Here is a 19,712-nt window from a genome sequence, read left to right as displayed (position 1 = left end):
ATATTTGCTGTCTACAGGTTGGGTCTGGGTTTGGGTTGGTGTGCTTTGTTCTCCCAAGCACATTCCACTGTGTCCACTGAGAAAGTTTGGCAGGTACACACCATCAAATAGCCAGGAGAAATAGAGACACCCTATACAATACAGGCACACACACACACACACAACTAAACAAGCATGCAAAACCACCATATATCTCATGCACCCTATCACTCAAACAACAGAGGATTATTTATTTGTCTTTTTAATGAATATGGTCCATATACATACTCAACTTGATCGTATCAAAACTACTTTTAAACCATGCATAGTGGCTGAACAGCCTTAATCAAACAGTCTATTATAGAAAACATGTATGTCTGCAGGCACTAAAACATTTCCTGGCATTTCTGGTCTCGGCTAAGTATTTCCTGGGATCTAATTCCAAACCAAATTCAATATCTGGCCTTTCTCCCTAGATCATTTTTTCATGTGATGGTTTGGTTTGAAAAGAGGCCCTTCAGAACCATGAGGGAAAGTCAACTAAGACCCATGGATAGTTGGTAGAGCATGGTGCTTGCAATGAAAGCGTTGTGGGTTTGACTCCCATAGTGGACCAGTATGAAAATGTATGCACTCATTACTGTAAGTAGCTCTGGATAAGATTGTCTGCTAAAATATAAATGTTAAAAATGTGTGAGGGTTTGGTTTCGAACGAACTAGGACCCATTGATAGGGTATAAGGGTTTGGTTTGGAACGGGGCCCAACTAGGACATAGGTTGTGAGGGTTTGTTTTGGTTTTGAACAGGGCCCAACTAGGATGCAGGGATAGGGTGTGGGGTTTGGTTTGGAATGGGTCCTTGGCCTTGGAGACTAACAGTGAGCTCTAGGGACGTCTACTCGTATAAAAAATAATATTTCTGAAACCACCCTGGACATTTTCAATGACTCGAGGTTTCATGGAAAGTGAATACTGGCTTGTGGCAAAATATTTTGTTTAAGATATTCATATTTTGGTAGATATTTTCTACACCACTGAGGTCTAACACGTTACACTTGACATTACATTATATATAAAAAACTAAAAACATAGTATATATCAAAAACTTTGCACAACACAGTAATATATATATTGATTGTTGCTCAAATCTAAGCAGCACCATAGAACAGTTTAAGCACCATGTAGTATTATTATTGTATATGTAACTGATTTTGCCCTATGCGATTATCATTTCCATTATTGCTAAACCGATATTGTATCTTCAGTAAAGCTGAGTCTATTGTTGTATTATGGAGGCTGGGTTACATCCACACTGGACCAATGTTGTCAATATTGGCGCTGGGTTTTTTATTCAAATATTCAAAGGGCAACCCCACCCTAGTACAATAACTCCACAGACAGTGCTGACTACAGTCTACAAATGTCAGACAGACAACACTGCAGAAATGGAGTGACCTTTTCTATCTGAATGGAAAGAGGTTTGCTTACAGGTTTTGAATGTCCACAGTCACTGAACAACCAGAATGCAGCTATGTGAATGAATGTACAGCTATGTGAATGAATGTACAGCTATGCCATGCTTTGTCTCATTCACTTCTAGCACCTGTTGCTTTATCTAGTCTAGGTTGTATGACATGTTTTATGATATATGAAGTATACCTGTGTAGTTCATCCAGTCAGGGAATAAAGCCTGAATAACAAGATATAAAGTGCTCCAACTCCTGTTCACTGTGAATTAGTCCTTTTTTGACGTTTTTCCTGGGTAAGCCCTGTCACTACTTGTTTTAGGATATGTTTACAGTGTAATTTAATAGCAATCTTTGTGTAACTCAAAAATATGATATATCGCTACATCTACATTTGAAAGCTATGAGGGGTGCTCTTAACCTAACATATTGTTTATCTGAGTGCAAACTTGGTAAGAATTATAATACTTTCCACTACACAAAATACATAAAAAAATACATAATTCATGAAATGGTCTCCATCCCAAATGGCACCCTATTCCCTATTTAGTGCACAAATTTTCATCAGGCTCCATAGGGTTCTGGTCAAAAGTAGTGCAAAATATCGGGAATGGGGTGCCATTTGGGATGTACACTTAGTGCTGCCAGGGGACATGGAGTACTTTTTAAGGTTTACTGACCAAAGGGACATCAGTACAGCTATGTGATGGCTGTAGATGCAGGACACTTCTTCACACCCTCAAGGCACTTTAAACTCAACAACACAACAGTGACAATCTTGAATTCATTTTGTTTGGTTTCCTGACAAAACATCCAAAATATCCTCAATCTTTATCGGACTGTGTGTGCAACATGTTTTTGCCAGATTAATTACTTTGCTTGGTTTACTTCTCAAAATATATATTTTGCTATCTGGATTATGTTATATAAAATACATTTATTAAAAGACACAATAAGAAAATTAAGGAGATATTCTACTATGAACTATGAACCAATCACTCTTCTGATTTTGTCTCCATCTCGTTTCACACATGTCCATAATATCACACAAGCCCACAACCCTGTCTGCATCTCAAATAGCACCCTATTCTCCCCAATATAGTACAATACTTTTGACCAGGGCCCATATGGCTCTGCTCAAAGCAGTGCACTATATAGGGAAAAGGGTGCCACCTGGGACATAGACCCAACCGTCCCCCTCCCCCTACCCCTCGCTCTTTGGCTTGATGAGGTGTCCATTGAAAGTGATGTAGGTATCAAAGTCATCGCTGAAGATGGCGTTCTCTCTCTCCCCTTTGAACAGCCTGACCCACACCTGGTCCTCTCTCTCCAGCTCTAGCATCAGGCTCTGGCTCTGCATGATGCTCCGGTCACTGGGCTGAGCGTACAGGATCACCACCTCCCTCTCGTTATGCATCACGTGCACATACGTCTCCTTCTGGTTCCACGTGTGCACGTTCAGGCTGAAGTAGTAGACCCCTGGCACGTAGCAGTAGAACTTGCCTGTGAACATGTTGAAGTGGCCGTAGAGGTTGACGAGCTCGGTGTCGAACACTAAGGTCTGGTAGTAGTCATTGGAGTGGATGGCCTTCTTGCGGCCCACGGAGAAAGCAGCGTACTGGGCCTTGCAGGGTTCACCCGGGGTCCCTATGCTCCCTTTGGTGCCCCTGAGGCCGTTGGGCCCTCGGGGGCCGGACTGGCCAGACTTACCGGATTTACCGTAGGGTCCTCGCTGGCCGCTGTCCCCCTTCTCACCTGGAGGAGGAAGAAGTAGAAATGTTAGTAAAACTCCAGTACATGCAACTTTTCAAGGCAATAAGAAGAGAATACCTCAGGTCAGTCGATGCAGTCAAAGTTCATAGTTTAAGGTAAGACTACAGATAAATTATTGTGTTTGTGTCTGACACAGATTTGCCAACTGCTTTGCATAGCTAGTGGTCATTCACCATAACAGTTACAGTACCACATCTGTTTTCACATTCTCAGCATCCAAGATGTACAACGTGGCAGATATAAATACCCACAGCTGTTGTCCCCTCTCCCAACCCACTGGTTCCCAAACATGTTTTCGCCCCAAAGCCTTTAATCGCCTCATCATTATCCCCCAAGACACAACCTGAGTCCCAAATTACACCTTATTCCTTATATAGTGCACTTCTTTTGACCAGGGCCCATAGGCACTATGTATGCAATAGGGTGCCATTTGGAAAGCTGAGACCCAGTAAAACGTTTCACAACCCACCAGTGAGTCCTAACCCACTACTTTTCCTAACCCTGGGGAACAATTTACTAACCCACAAACCCAAAGCGTTTGTCCCCTCTCATCTTTGTGGAGAGTCACCAAGCTCATCCTGCTTGCCAAAGACCCTGCATGCCTGTGTGGTTTAGCCTGACCCTGAACTGATCTTGGCAGAGACATTATTCTGGTTAGAAAGGTATGAGAGGCTCGCTGACTCTCGAAAGCCTTGTGTGTAGTTGCTAGTTGCGAGCTTCAGTTGCTAACTTCAGATCCATTTGCTATTCGGCTCTTTACGTTTAAGGCAAATTAACCAATCTGCTTTCTGCTACACTGGACCACTCATTTGATGTTCTTGTGCAACTCTTTAAATGGAAAGTGCTGTCCCCCAGTGATTCAGGTTCTCCAAACGGTTGAAGTTAAGTTCAAGTTAATTGCGTCCACCAACCATCTGTCCTTAGAAATTGAGCCTGGGAACAAGGTTAAGTTTAAGTACGTAAGTTCAAGTTACTTAACTTGACTTAACTTAATGTGGTAGTCAGTAGTAGTGCAGGTGACCCACCTACCTTTGAGGATGGTGATGTTGATCTGTGGCACCGCTTGGTACTGTGGGTACTGTTGTGGGTAGTGGGGGTTGGAATAATGAGGAGGGGGCTGCTCTCCAGGGTCACAACACCGCCGACAGTCTTTACCCCTCACCTCACTACCAGGAGCCATAGAAAACAATGTCAATGGATACATCCCAAATGGCAACCTATTCCCTATTTTGTGCAATACTTTTGGCCCATAGGGACCCTGGTCAATAGTAGTGCACTATATAGAGAATAGGGTGCCACTCAGAGGGGTATTATGTAGGAGTAGTATGCAGTAGTACCTGACATCTCTGTGGTAGACTCTGGTGTTTGTCCTAGGGTCTTTCCTAGGGTCTGTCCTGGGGTCTGTTGTCTCACTGTCCCTGTCCCTGTTCTGGTCTTGTTCCTGGTCGTAGGGGGACCGGTAGGGTTCACCTGAGACCACCAACAGGAGCAGTACCACCCACGCACACAGGGCTGAGGGCGGCTGCCCACCCCACACTGTCATCTTCGGGATACAGGAAGTGACATCAGTCATTATCAGAAAGTGATTGAGCTCATATGGTAAGGAACTTCATATCTTCTCCAATGTACTTTGAGATGGAGATGAGAAGAGAGGACACAGGAAATCAAGGAGATACAATTGAGATTCATCCATAGATTTTGTTAATAGTTGTTCTGCACTTTAGTTTTGCTATGAATAGACCTCTTTCTTTCTTTATTTCTTGCTTTAGGACAGTGATTACTACATAATCTGTGAAGTTGGGGACAGACCCAGTGTCTCTGGAGACAGAGTGGTTGGCCTGCTACATAATGTGTTTGTGGGATAAACCAAACTCCTATATTCTCATCTGTTTTCACTTGGATGGTTATGACACCTCAATATGACAAACAACAACAGTGTGCGTCCCAAATGTCACTATATAGTGCATTACGTTTTACAAGGGCTCTGGTCAAAAGTGGTGAACTATATAGGGAATATGGTGCCATTTGAGACGGAGACAGACTGTACTCTTAGAGTAAAAAATAAATAAATAAAAACACACATTTCCACACATTAGCCTAACTCAAGAGAATTTATGCTGGAGAATATGATTGTCTTTGAACTTCTTTAAAGCTAGAATCCTTAGTTACTACATTCATTTTTGGACATAGAAATTAATAATGATATATACCCAATAATTCTTGAAGAATATAACTTATAACGGCAATTCCACAGTAAAGGAATTGCACTGAGACTCAGGTTTTTCATTTAAAATGTATGCCAAACAAAAAACATTGATTTCAAAGTTTACCAAACCATACAACTCTATGCACAATAATTACTTTTAACATTTTGCACTGAACATTTTACAAAAGAACTGTGCAGATGCAAATTTTGGTAACAGAATCTCTGTAAAATCTCACTCAGTTTTTATGTGTCCATGTTTTCCAAATAAATATTTGCTCTGAAATAATATTTAATTATGTCTGCAGAAAGAATGGGGTGTCATCTATGACATGACACATTGACTTTGAAAAAATCTATTTTGGTTATTGAACTACAGTAAGTGAAGTGGATTTACACCTGGTAAGGGAATTGCGATAAAGGAATTTCGTCATGTGTCCCTGATCTGTTTTACACAGAAATTAATAATTATGGATAACATTTTCTTCATGGTGATGTATCCTAAAAGGTACACAAAGGTATCCAATATCCTCCTTTGCATATGTGGGTATTATTCTACACACTGGCTATTATTTTAATAACTCTGCACCCAAATAAGACCAAATTTTGTTGGTCTGGGCCGGAACAAATCTGAACCAATCATAGACATCTATGTTTCACAAACTTGGACATCAAAGTACAGCACAGTAGAGCTCAATAGAGTACAGTAGAGTACAGTACAAAACAGTAGAGTACAGTAGAGTAGAGTACAGTAAAGTCGTGGCCAAAAGTTTTGAGAATGACACAAATGTTAATTTTCACAAAGTCTGCTGCCTCAGTGTCTTTAGATATTTTTGTCAGATGTTACTATGGAATACTGAAGTATAATTACAAGCATTTCATAAGTGTCAAAGGCTTTTATTGACAATTACATGAAGTTGATGCAAAGAGTCAATATTTGCAGTGTTGCTTGGAGTTTGTGAGAATTTGTGTGTGTTTTGTTTGTCCACCCGCCTCTTGAGGATTGACCACAAGTTCTCAATGGGATTAAGGTCTGGGGAGTTTCCTGGCCATGGACCCAAAATATCGATGTTTTGTTCCCCGAGCCACTTAGTTATCACTTTTGCCTTATGGCAAGGTGCTCCATCATGCTGGAAAAGACTGTCTGACCTTCTCCCTGTAGGCTGACTCATCGCAGTTGGTGATCAGGCCTACCAATGTCGTATCATCAGAAAACTTGATGGTGTTGGAGTCATGCATAGCCACGCAGTCATGGGTGAACAGGGAGTACAGAAGGGGACTAAGTACACACCCCTGAGGGGCCCCTGTGTTGAGGGTCAGCTTGGAGGGGGTGTTGTTGCCTACCCTCACCACCTGGGGCTGGCCCGTCAGGAAGTCCAGGATCCAGATGCAGAGGGAGGGGTTCAGTCCCAGGGGCCCTAGCTTGGTGATGAGCTTGTCAGGGACTATGGTGTTGAACGCTGAGCTGTAGTCTATGAACAGCATTCTCACATAGTTATTTCCCCCCTTGTCCAGGAAGGAGAGGGAAGTGTGAAATGCAATTGAAATTGCGTATTCTGTGGATCTGTTGGACCGGTATGTGACTCTAGGGTGTCTGGGATGATGGTGTAGATGTGTGCCATGATCAGCCTTTCAAAGCACTTCATAATTACAGAAGTGAGTGCTACAGGGCGATAGTCATTTAGGCAAGTTACCTTGGAACTCTTGGGAACAGGGACAATGGTGGTTAGTTTGAAACATGTTGGGATTACAGACTGGGACAAGGAGAGATTGCAAATGTCTGGGAAGACATCTGCCAGCTGGCCTGTGCATGCTTTGAGAACGTTCCCTGGGATTCCATCTGTGATTCTTAACCTGTTTAAATTATTGTTATCATGTCAGAGTTGGGAAGACTAAATAACACTGGAGAATTTGCTATATATAATCAGAAGGATAGAATTATGGTCAGATTTGCCAAACGGAGGGCGGGGGAGAGCTTTGTATGCATCTCTTTGTGTGGAGTAAAGGTGGTCTAGGATACATTTTTTCTCTAGCTGTACATGTGACATGCTGGTTAAAATTTGGTAAAACTGAATTAAGTTTGCCTGCATTAAAATCCCCGGCCACTAGGAGGGCCGCTTCTGGGTGAGAATTTTCTTCTTTGTTTATGGCCTTATAGAGTTGGTTGAGAGCGGACTTAGTGCCAGCTTCGTTCTGTGGTGTTAAATAGACGGCTACGAATAATTTAGATGAGAACTCTCTTGGTAGATAGTGTAGTCTACAGCTTATCATACGCTACTCTACCTCAGGCGAGAAATACCTTGAGACTTCTTTAATATTAGACATCGTGCACCAGCTGTTATTGACAAATAGATACACACCCCCACCCCTCGTCTTACCAGAGGTAGCGTCTCTGTTCTGCCGGTGCATGGAAAATCCCGCTGCCTCTATATTGTCCGTGTCGTCGTTCAGCCACGTCTCGGTGAAGCATAAGATGTTAAAGTTATTGATGTCCCGTTGGTAGGATAATCTTAATTGTAGGTCATACATGTTATTTTCCAATGATTGCACGTTAGCAAGAAGAATGGATGGCGGTGTGAGTTTACTCGCTCGCCTACGGATTCTCAGAAAGCTGCCCGATCTGCGGCCCCTTTTCCTGTGTCTTTTCTTCACGCAAAAGGCGTGGACCTGGATGGTTCCAGTGAAAGCAGGATTTGATATGTTTTCTTATTTTTCTTACAATTTTTATCCTGTTTTAGCATATAAAAAATGCTTGGAAAGATCAGAGGTTGGACCTAAGCAAGGGTTTAAATACTTCCCTACACATAAAGAATATGTGTCGGACTTGTTTAAGGAAAAAGTTTCTTCCAGGCCGCGGTGAGTAATCGCTGTTCTGATGTCCAGATGTTATTTTCGGTCATAAGAGATGGTAGCGGCAACATTATGTACAGTCGTGGCCAAAAGTTTTGAGAATGACACAAATATTAATTTTCACAAAGTCTGCTGCCTCAGTTTGTATGATGGCAATTTTCATATACTCCAGAATGTTATGAAGAGTGATCAGATGAATTGCAATTAATTGCAAAGTCCCTCTTTGCCATGCAAATGAACTGAATCCCTAAAAAACATTTCCACTGCATTTCAACCCTGCCACCAAAGGATCAGCATGTCAGTGATTCTCTCATTAACACAGGTGTGAGTGTTGACAAGGACAAGGCTGGAGATCACTCTGTCATGCTGATTGAGTTCAAATAACAGACTGGAAGCTTCAAAAGGAGGGTGGTGCTTGGAACCATTGTTCTTCCTCTGTCAACAATGGTTACCTGCAAGGAAACACGTGCCGTCATCATTGCTTTGCACAAAAAGGGCTTCACAGGCAAGGATATTGCTGCCAGTAAGATTGCACCTAAATCAACCATTTATCGGATCATCAAGAACTTCAAGGAGAGCAGTTCAATTGTTGTGAAGAAGGTTTCAGGGCACCCAAGAAAGTCCAGAAAGCGCCAGGACTGTCTCCTAAAGTTGATTCAGCCGCAGGATCGGGGCACCACCAGTACAGAGCTTGCTCAGGAATGGCAGCAGGCAGGTGTGAGTCCATCTGCACGCACAGTGAGGCGAAGACTTTTGGAGGATGGCCTGGTGTCAAGAAGGGCAACAAAGAAGCCACTTCTCTCCAGGAAAAACATCAGTGACAGACTGATATTCTGCAAAAGGTACAGGGATTGGACTGCTGAGGATTGGGGTAATTTTCTCTGATGAATCCCCTTTACGATTGTTTGGGGCATTCGGAAAAATGCTTGTCCGGAGAAGACAAGGTGAGCACTACCATCAGTCCTGTGTCATGCCAACAGTAAAGCATCCTGAGACCATTCATGCTCACTCACAATTTTGCCTAAGAACACAGCCATGAATTAAGAATGGTACCAACACATCCTCCGAGAGCAACTTCTCCCAACCATCCAGGAACAGTTGGGTGACAAACAATGCCTTTTCCAGCATGATGGAGCACCTTGACATAAGGCAAAAGTGATAACTAAGTGGCTCAGGGAACAAAACATTGATATTTTGGGTCCATGGCCAGGAAACTCCCCAGACCTTAATCCCATTGAGAATTTGTGGTCAATCCTCAAGAGGCGGGTGGACAGACAAAAACCCACAAATTCTGACGAACTCCAAGCATTGATTATGCAAGAATGGGCTGCCATCAGTCAGGATGTGGCCCAGAAGTTAATTGACCGCATGCCAGGGCGGATTGCAGAGGTCTTGAAAAAGAAGGGTCAACACTGCAAATATTGACTCTTTGCATCAACTTCATGTAATTGTCAATAAAAGCCTTTGACACTTATGAAATGCTTGTAATTATACTTCAGTATTCCATAGTAACATCTGATAAAAATATCTAAAGACACTGATGCAGCATACTTGTGGAAATTAATATTTGTGACATTCTCCAAACTTTTGGCCATGACTCTACACAATAAGTTAAAAAATATGTTACACAAAATGCAAAAAATGAACACAATATCACAATTGGTTTGGAGAATGTAAAAAGTCAGCAATGTTCTTGGCGCCATCTTGACATACATATACATACATACATACATACATACATACATACATACATACATACATACATACATACATACATACATACATACATACATACATACATACATACATACATACATACATACATACATAGAAATGCATATATTTTTTAAAATATATATTTTTCCTTTATTACCCTTCAACCCCACCACCCCTCCCCCAATTGGAGAAAACTAGTGAACAACAACGCTGAGGCCTGTATTTCCAGCTTATACATACTATATACATTTTATGGACACAACCTATTACAATAGTAATATTTTGTTTGTTTTTCTCTTGTCCTTCCTCTACGCTCAACCTCTCCTATCCATGTCTGATGTCCATCCGGTTTGATTTCTATTTGCCATAGCTTTCAAACTGTGCTCTTTCACAAAAGTTCTTAACCTATATACGTTTTACGGGCACAGTATGTTTTACATTAGTTGTTTTGTTGCTATTAGTTGTTATTAGTCCCAACCTTCAGCTCCATTCAACCCCTCCCATCTATCTCTTAACACCATCCATATTGGATTTCTATTTGCCATATATTTTTCAACTGTGCTGTGATGTTTCACAAAAGTTCTGAACCTTTCTATTCTCATTGTTTCTAGATTGTAAATTGAAAAAAAATGTTTTTGCTAAAAGTATTATTATATTATTGATCGATTGACTATGACTTTTGAGATCACCCAGTAGTGTTATCTGCAAGGTTAGCTCCAGGTAAATATTGCAATTCTTCAGGCTTTCCTGGACCTGTGACCAAAAACAAGCTACAAATGGACAGTACCAAAACAAATTATCTAATGATTCTGCCTCTTCGCAGCAAAATCTGCAGAGCTGGGAAGGTTGTATCCCCCATATAAATAACAGTCTATTGGTTGCAAGAATTTTGTATAATAATTTAAATAGAAAAATTCCAAGTTTTGAATCCGGCGTCATTTTGCATATCAGTTCATAAACCATGTGCCATGGAATCGGCACGTCAAAAATCTCTTCCCAACTATTTTGCAATCTATATGGCACGGCTGTCAATTTTTTGGTCCTTAAATGAAACTGGTAAACTTTTTTATTTATCACAATTTTCTTTAACCAATTATGGTCTTTAATGCAGGATCGACAGACAAGTTCCTTACTTTTTCCCACTTCCACTTTCCTCTTCCATTTTTGCGGTAATGCTGCAATTAGTTGGCTGTAATTTTGAGTATTGCAGACATTTCCATGTTTTTGTTATCTGCATGTGTGACATAACTCCACCAGTCCTATTTATGATATAATTTACAAAGATTATACCTTTTTTAAACATTCTATCATAAAATTAGTATATTTGAGTTTAACCACAATATTTGTTGTATTACTTGTTCTGTCTTTTCTGGTGGATTAAATTGAAATTGCAACCAACTTTCTAAGGCTTGTCTTAAAAAATAGCAATATTTGGGACATGATTTCCTTTTCAAATAACTGAAAGTGAGAGATTGTAATTTGAATAAAGGGGAAAAGGCCTTTCTTGAACATAGGGTGAGACATTCTTACTAATTTGCTAGAGAACCAGTTCCGATTTAAGTATAACTTTTGTATGACTGAAGCCTTTAGTGAGAAGTCTAATGCTTTAATATTTAATAATTTCTGCCCCCCCGAATTCATATTCATTATATAAATAGGCCCGATTAATTCTGTTATTTGTTGAACATATTTCCTTTCTCACAAACAAGCATTTTCTGTTTCCCCAAATAGGCATTCTTTTGTATTTCCCAGTAAGAGTAACACTCAGTATTTCTCTCCACATGTTGAACACAATGTACGTGTGTGCTTTCTGCAGATGTATTTATTGCATTCTACACAAGTGGTGCTGGTTTCACTGTCTCGTCGAGGAGGGCAGAGCTGGCATCTTTTCCTTTTCTTGTCATCACCTGTATCCACTGGATCCATCAGAGATCTGCTGCTCTCGCACTGAGATGAAGCTTGGGAAAGCTCCTTTTCACCCAAACATAATTATAAAAGCGCAACCAGAACCATTCAAAACAAAATACATCAGACACTTGTTTATTTTGGACCTGCGCAAATATCTATACACATGAAAGCCTCCAGGTCAAAATGACCCACAACATCATGTTTGTATACAAAATCTACACAGACATTCCACAACACATCAGTGTGTCCACCTTTTGAAGTTAAGTTCATGACCCTGAATGAGGAAAAGTAATTTAATTTCATGAAGAAAAAGAGAAGTTAACTAGTATTTTAGACAACTCAAAAGTGGAAATGGGTCAAATTGACCCGCAACATAATAGGAGGGTTAAAAAAACTAAAAGCGCATATAAGCAAATAGATAAATTGGGATATTACTAAAGAGTTAATCAGGGTGATTTTTCCACAAATAGAAAGGTATTTAACCTTTCCATGGTGGCAAGATCTTGTTTATTTTTGCTAACTTTCTATTAAAATGTATTGGAGTGAGATCATTTCTTTTTTTCGGGATATGTATACCGAGTACATCCACATCACCATCAGACCATTTTATTGGTAAACTACACAGTAATGTAAAATGTATATTTTTTTGTGATCCAATATGTAATATAGTACACTTGGTACTATATTAATTTGGTTGTAATCCAGAGAGGTTAGAAAAATTATCTAGATCCTCTATGAGGATATGGAGGGATCCAAGTTGTGGATATAAAAGAAAACATGAATCATCAGCATACAAGGACATCTTTGTTTTTAAGTCTCGTATTTCTAATCCCTTGATATTATTGTTGGATCTGATTTTAATAGCTAACATTTCGATGGCCATAATAAATAGATATGCCGATAGTGGACAACCTTGTTTTACTAGTTTAAAACTTCCTGAGAAGTAGCCATTATTTACAATTTTACACCTAGGGTTATTATACATGATTTTAACACATTTTATAAGATATTCTCCAAAATTGAAATGTTCCAGGCATTTCTATATAACCTCCAGTCATATTATATCAAAAGCCTTTTCAAAGTCAGCTATGAATAGCAGTCCTGGTTTCCCAGATTTTTCAAAGTGTTCTATTGTTTCCAGTTTTTTACTTATATTATCTCCAACGTATCCTCCATGTAAAAAACCTGTCTGGTTAGAATGAATAATGTCCGACAATATACGTTTTGCAAGAATTTTTGCTTAAGTGTAAGGGCCCTCCAATTTTTTAAATGGACTGGATCTTTATATTTCCCACTTGTATCCTGTTTCAGTAATAATGAATTCAGACCTTCTTGTTGAGTGTCTAATAATCTACCATTTACATAGGAGTTAAAACATGCTAATAACGGTCCTCTGAGTATATCAAAAAACTTTTGGTATACCTCAACTGGTATGCCATCCAGCCCTTGAGTTTTCCCAGACTTAAAGGCTTTAATTGCATCAATAAGTTTCTCCTCTGTAATTTCACCTTCACATGAGTCTTTCTGTATGGCTGTTAATTTTACTTATTAATAGAAACAAATCTATATAATTAGCTTTGTTTAGAGGAGATGGAGGAGACTGAAATGAAAACATATGCATAAAGTACTTTGCTTCCTCTTTCAAAATACAATTTGGTGAATCATGGGTGACTCCATCATTTGTAACAAGTTTCTAACAATTATTTTTGGTAGCATTTCTATGTTGAAGATTAAAAAAGAATTTGGTGCATTTTCCCCCATATTCCATCCAGTTGGTTTTGTCATTATAATATATTACCATTTATTTTTGTTTATCCTCTAACTTATTCTGAGCCTCTGTGGTACAGTTTTTATTGCTCTCTATCTGTTCTGTTAGACCTTCTATTTCCTTTGTTAGTATAGACTCCTTTGATCTACATTGCTTTTGTTTTAGAGATGAATACTGAATTGCATGGCCTCTAAAGGCACATTTAAAAGTGGCCCACACACTAAGGGGATTTGCTGTACCTATGTAATGTCGGAAAAATTCAGTTATAAATTCCACTGTCCTAGTTAAAAACAAGTTATCCGATAGGCTTTGATTAAATTTCCAATATCATTGGTTTATTGGTTTGACTTGATTTTGTACACCTGGGGCCTGTTCAGGAGAATGGAAATGTACAGAATGTTCAGATATAAATGTATTGTGTACATCAAATATGATCGTTATTATTATAAAACATTTTTTAAACTTTATTTAACTAGGCAAGTCAGTTAAGAACAAATTCCTATTTACAATGAGTGCCTATCAAAAGGCAAAAGGCCTCCTGTGGGGATGGGGGCTGGGATTAAAAATATAGGACAAAACACACATCACAACAAGAGAGACACCACAACACTACATAAAAAGAGGCCTAGCACAGACTGGAATATGTTCCGTGATTCTTCCGATGGCATTGAGGAGTACACCACATCAGTCACTGGCACCATCAATAAGTGCATCGATGACATCATCCCCACAGTGACTGTACGTGCATACCCCAACCAGAAGCCATGGATTACAGGCAACATTTGCAGTCAGCTAAAGGGTAGAGCTGCCGCTTTCAAGGAGCGGGACTCTAACCCGGAAGCTTATAAGAAATCCCACTATGCCCTCCGACAAACCATCAAACAGGCAAAGCATGAATACAGGACTAAGATCGAATCATACTACACCGGCTCCGATGCTCGTCAGATGTGGCAGGGCTTACAAACTATTGCAGACTACAAAGGGAAGCACACCCGAGAGCTGCCCACAAGCCTACCAGACGAGCTAAATTACTTCTATGCTCGCTTCGAGGCAAGTAACACTGAAACAAGCATGAGAGGATCAGCTGTTACGGACTAGTGTGTGATTACGCTCGCCGCAGCCGATGTGAGTAAAACCTTTAATCAGGTCAACATTCACAAGGCCGCAAGGCCAGACGGATTACCAGGACGTGTACTCCGAGCATGCGCTGACCAAATGGCAAGTGTCTTCACTGACATTTTCAACCTCTCCCTGTTTGACTCTGTAGTACCAACATGTTTCAAGCAGACCATCATAGTCCCTGTGCCCAAAAACCCTAAGGTAAGCTGCCTAAATGACTACCGACCCGTAGCACTCACATCTGTAGCCATGAAGTGCTTTGAAAGGCTGGTCATGGCTCAAATCAACACCATTTTCAGTCCCCTCCTGTACTCCCTGTTAACTCATAACTGCATGGCCAGGCACGACTCCAACACCATCATTAAGTTTGCCGATGGCATAACAGTGTAGGCCTGATTACTGACAATGGTGATACAGCCTATAGGGAGGAGGTCAGAGACGGGGCCGTGTGGTACCAGGACAACAACCTCTCCTTCAATGTGATCAAGACAAAGGAGATGATCATGGACTACAGGAAAAGGAGGATAGAGAATGCCCCCATTCTCATTGACGGGGCTGTTGTGGAGCAGGTTGAGAGCTTCAAGTTTCTTGGTGTCCACATCACCAACAAACTAACATGGTCCAAACACACCAAGACAGTCATGAAGAGGGCACAACAAAATCTATTCCCCCTCAGGAGACTGAAATAAATTGTCATGGGTCCTCAGATCCTCAAAAGGTTTTAGAGCTGCACCATCAAGAGCATCCTGACTGGTTGCATCACTGCCTGGTATGGAAACTTATTGGCCTCCCACTGCAAGGCACTACAGAGGGTAGTGCGTACGGCCCAATACATCACTGGGTCCAAGCTTCCTGCCATCCAGGACCTCTATACCAGGCGGTGTCAGAGGAAGGCCATAAAAACTTTCAAAGACACCAGCCTCTCTAGTCATAGACTGTTGTCTCTGCTACCGCATGGGAAGCGGTACCAGAGCGCCAAGTCTAGGTTCAAGAGGCTTCTAAACAACTTCTACCCCCAAGCCATAGGGCTCCTGAACATCTAATCAAATGGCTACCCAGACTATTTGCATTGCCCCCCCCCCCCCCCCTCTCTTTACGCTGCTGCTACTCTCTGTTATTATCTATGCATAGTCACTTTAATAACTCTACCTACATGTACATATTACCTCAGTTACCTCAACTAACCGGTGCCCCCACACATTGACTCTATACCGGTACCCCATATATATATATATATATATATATATATATATATACTCAATATTGTTATTTTACTGCTGCTCTTTAATTATTTGTTACTTTTATTTAAATTTTTGACCAAAGTCTGCAATGTGTGTGTAAGTGCGTGAGTGCTGGAGGCGAGCGAAAGCTTGGGAGAGAGGGGGGGAGTGTGGCGGGGGTACCTATACCAGACAGGGGGAGACAGGCCAGATCAGACGGTGAACAGATCGACAGGTGGAATCCAAGCAGCAGTGCAGCAGGCAATGGGAGTAGGTGTCACACCCGCTTGGGATTAGCTTTTTTTGGGAGGCAGATTCCTAGCTAGCTAGCAAGACTCTGTACACTGTTTTTCTTCCATGTGAAAAAGGAGGTCATTAGCTAGCTATATCACTTCAGTTTCGGCGAATGGTCCTTTACGACGTCCAAACAAAGTTGTCCTGTGGCTGTTGTATTTTGGAGATTGCGAGGAGGATATCTTCGGATGTGATCAAAGCAACAATATTGTTTCTTATTGAGGTAGTTTACAATTTTTGTGTCCTGGCTGCATGTCAGTTCAAGTTGGAATTGATATGATGATGATTGTAATAAATTAATATAGCCAAAGATTATCATGCTTCGCATCTTCCTCTGATAAATCTACTGTCAGGTGTGTGTTCTATTCATGCTCTATTCAAGTCACTTCCTGTGTTGTTTCTTTCTCAGATCTGTATTCAAAAGGTTTTAACAAGTAGTCACCTGCGATCTGTACTCAAATATATTTTTTAAGTTGTTGCTTTCTCAGAGCTGTATTTAAAGTTTTTGGTATCTGTATTCAAATTGTTATAGTCACCTCCAACATAACTAGAATTTCGATATCATGGATGGTCAGTCCTTGCATCCACAGCGTTGTCTATGCATTTGACAGTGGTTATATTTCTCCGGACCCATCCCTCACCTTTTCACCAAAACAGCGGCGGGTTGGCCACTTTGTTTTTGTTTCATTATGGACTCTAGCTTTAAGGTAGTGATAACAGAACTCCCTCGGATCACCCTGAAGATCAGATACAGTGTGTTTGAAGATTACCTGAATCCAAAGGTCAAGTTAAGGGTCACTGCTCTCTTATCCTTGATAGGAATATGATGTTACTCTTTGGATCAGGACTATGGGATGAGAGAAAGGGTCAGAGTCAGCTGACTGCTCAAGTATGTATGGGATGTTGTTTTTGCATACATATCAATGGGAGTGTGTGTGTGCAGGCAGCACATATATTTGGCAACTATTTAAGGCTATTCTGTGGTCTAAAAGTATATGGAATATTTTTTATGGCACTTTTTATGGCTCCTGGATTGTATTATGGCTCCTGGCATTGTATTTGCTTCTCACAGTATGTGTATTTTTGTCTGCTGCTGTTTTGATATTGAATATAGACATACACACTGAGTGTAAAAAACATTAAGAATGCCTGCTCTTTCCATGAAATAGACTGACCAGGTGAATCCAGGTGAAAGCCATGATCCCTTATTGATGTCACTTAAATCTACTTCAATCAATGTAGATGAAGGGGAGGAGACAGGTTAAAGAAGGGTTTCTAAGCCTTGAGACAATTGAGACAGGGATTGTGTATGTGTGCCATTCAGGGGGTGCCAGGCGCATCGGTTTTTGTCAAGAACTGCAACGCTGCTGGGTTTTTCAAGGAAAACAGTTTCCCGTGTCTATCAAGAATGGTCTACCACCCAAATGACATCCAGCCAACTTGACAACTGTGGGAAACATTGGAGTCAACAAGGGCCAGCATCCCTGTGTAACTCTTTCGACACCTTGTAGAGTCCATGACCGATGAAACGAGGCTGTTCTGAGGGCAAGGTGGATACAACTCAATATTAGGAAGGTGTTCTTAATGTTTTGTACACTCAGTGTATATTTCATATAGACATAACAAGAAATATTGCAGCGTCATACAATAAGTTATAATACAATGCAATATATGATATTTAGGCTACGATGCATCTACAAATATAATGACGAGAGAACATAACCCTAACCTCAAAAATCCACTTTAAAACAGCCACTCACTTAAATGGCCACTGATCTTTTTTATCCTCAATCAAATAATGACTTCCTCTGCAATTTGACAGAAAGTTTCACTGCGTTTTACCAGAGAGTGAGTCCCAAATGGCACCCTATTCGCTATATACAGTAGTGGCCCCTGGTCAAAAGTAGTGCACTATAAATGCAATAGAGTGTGATTTGGGACTGAGAGAGCGCCGTCCATTATCAAAGGAAGTGGTCTATTGCCTGTGATCCATTCAGTGAAATACAGGGTAGAGCATTACCTTTAAGTGTAATGGTAGGGCTTGATTGTTTTTCTTATCCAATTAGGAGATCGTATCCCCCTAAAGTCTGTAATCACAACACACACACACACACATATGCACTCTCCTCTCTCCGTAACAAGGTAATTGCTAGCATCACAGACGCTTTTAACCTGGGGGTCACTGTTTCAGGGTTTGATTTTGTTTCCTGTGATGCGATGTGGTTGAAATGGTTTTCCAAAACGAAGCCATGCGGTCGGCTTTTAAAGCAACCCCTTTAGAAACATAGCATCACACACAACCAAAGCAACACACACAAATATGTGGCACAGACAGACACACACACACACCCACCCACACACACATAGAGTAAGTAGAGCTGTGCTTTTGAAGTCAACAGGCCAGACAGAACACTACTACCAATTAACCATTGAACAAAATATCTGTGAACCACTGTGGTAGTAAATCAGACAGAGGCTGCATCCCAAATGGTGCCCTATTCCCTATATGGTGAACTACTTTTAACCCCTATGGGCCCTGGTTAAAAGAAGTGTACTAAAAAGGGAATAGGGTGCCATTTGGGACGTAACCAGAGAACAGACAATCAACACAAATAGAAGGGACTGTTTGTACTGGCCGAGAAGGTTTACACACGGTCTGTTAAGATACAAGTCTAAGAATGGAGACAAAGAATGGATAAACAGTAGCTTCATTGTTAACAAAGGATGGAAGAAGAAAGAAAAGACACCAGGAATGAAACAAGATAGAAGATATCAAAAGTATAATCAGTTTGTGTGTGTGTTCATGCATGGGTGTGTGACTAGATCTCCTCAAGAGCACAATAATCTTGCTGGTGCATCTGGAGAAGTTCAAAGCAGCGGCATCATGCACCTATGATTTTAGAGAGGGCATGAGGTATGTGAGGATGGAGGGGGGATGGTCCGGAAGGTGGGTTGGCCCACCTCCGTAAATCTCAGAATTTAGCATTTTTCAATCCCCTGAAACAGCTTTTTTTCCTGCAATCTAAAGCCATATTCATTATGCCTAATTCTATGTAAAAATATGTATAATTTTCTGTATAGGTTATCTCTTTACCTGTTCAATTGTCATTTGAATGAATTATGTACATTGATTCTGTAAGAACTTTTACTCTAACTGGTAGCACAGAAGCCAGTAAATTACTGTAGATTTACAGGACCTTTACTGTAACAGAAATTTACAACATATTACTGGAACACCTGACTGCTGTATTTCTAGAATTAGTGTAGTGGAATGCCATTGAGCCCCCATAATGCATTGCACTTTACAGTACTGTACTGTAATATATAATTACAGTAGCTATCTGTAAAATAAAATGCTGTAAATCTACAACAATTTGTTACAGTGTGAGGTTGGGAGTTTGGGAACCTATCTAGCTA

General features: G+C 40.6%; 1 protein-coding gene across 1 annotated transcript in view; it reads right to left on the bottom strand.

Annotated features, from left to right (window-relative positions):
* Positions 1-223: 223 nt before the first annotated feature.
* Positions 224-19,712, bottom strand: part of LOC106612072 (complement C1q tumor necrosis factor-related protein 1) — a 39,649-nt gene continuing 20,160 nt past the window's right edge. Inside the window, exons 2-4 of the mRNA XM_014212896.3 lie at positions 4,555-4,760; positions 4,247-4,383; positions 224-3,199 (exon numbers count right to left, since the gene is read on the bottom strand). Of these exons, the coding sequence (XP_014068371.1) occupies positions 2,649-3,199; positions 4,247-4,383; positions 4,555-4,760 (894 nt within the window). The 3' untranslated portion in view covers positions 224-2,648. The remainder of the gene's footprint in view (positions 3,200-4,246; positions 4,384-4,554; positions 4,761-19,712) is intronic.

Source organism: Salmo salar, chromosome 01, assembly GCF_965601325.2.
Source record: "Salmo salar chromosome 01, fSalSal1, whole genome shotgun sequence".
Lineage (NCBI taxonomy): Eukaryota > Metazoa > Chordata > Actinopteri > Salmoniformes > Salmonidae > Salmo > Salmo salar.
Note: the sequence above shows the minus strand (reverse complement) of the source record. Positions and strands in the feature narration are given on the sequence as shown.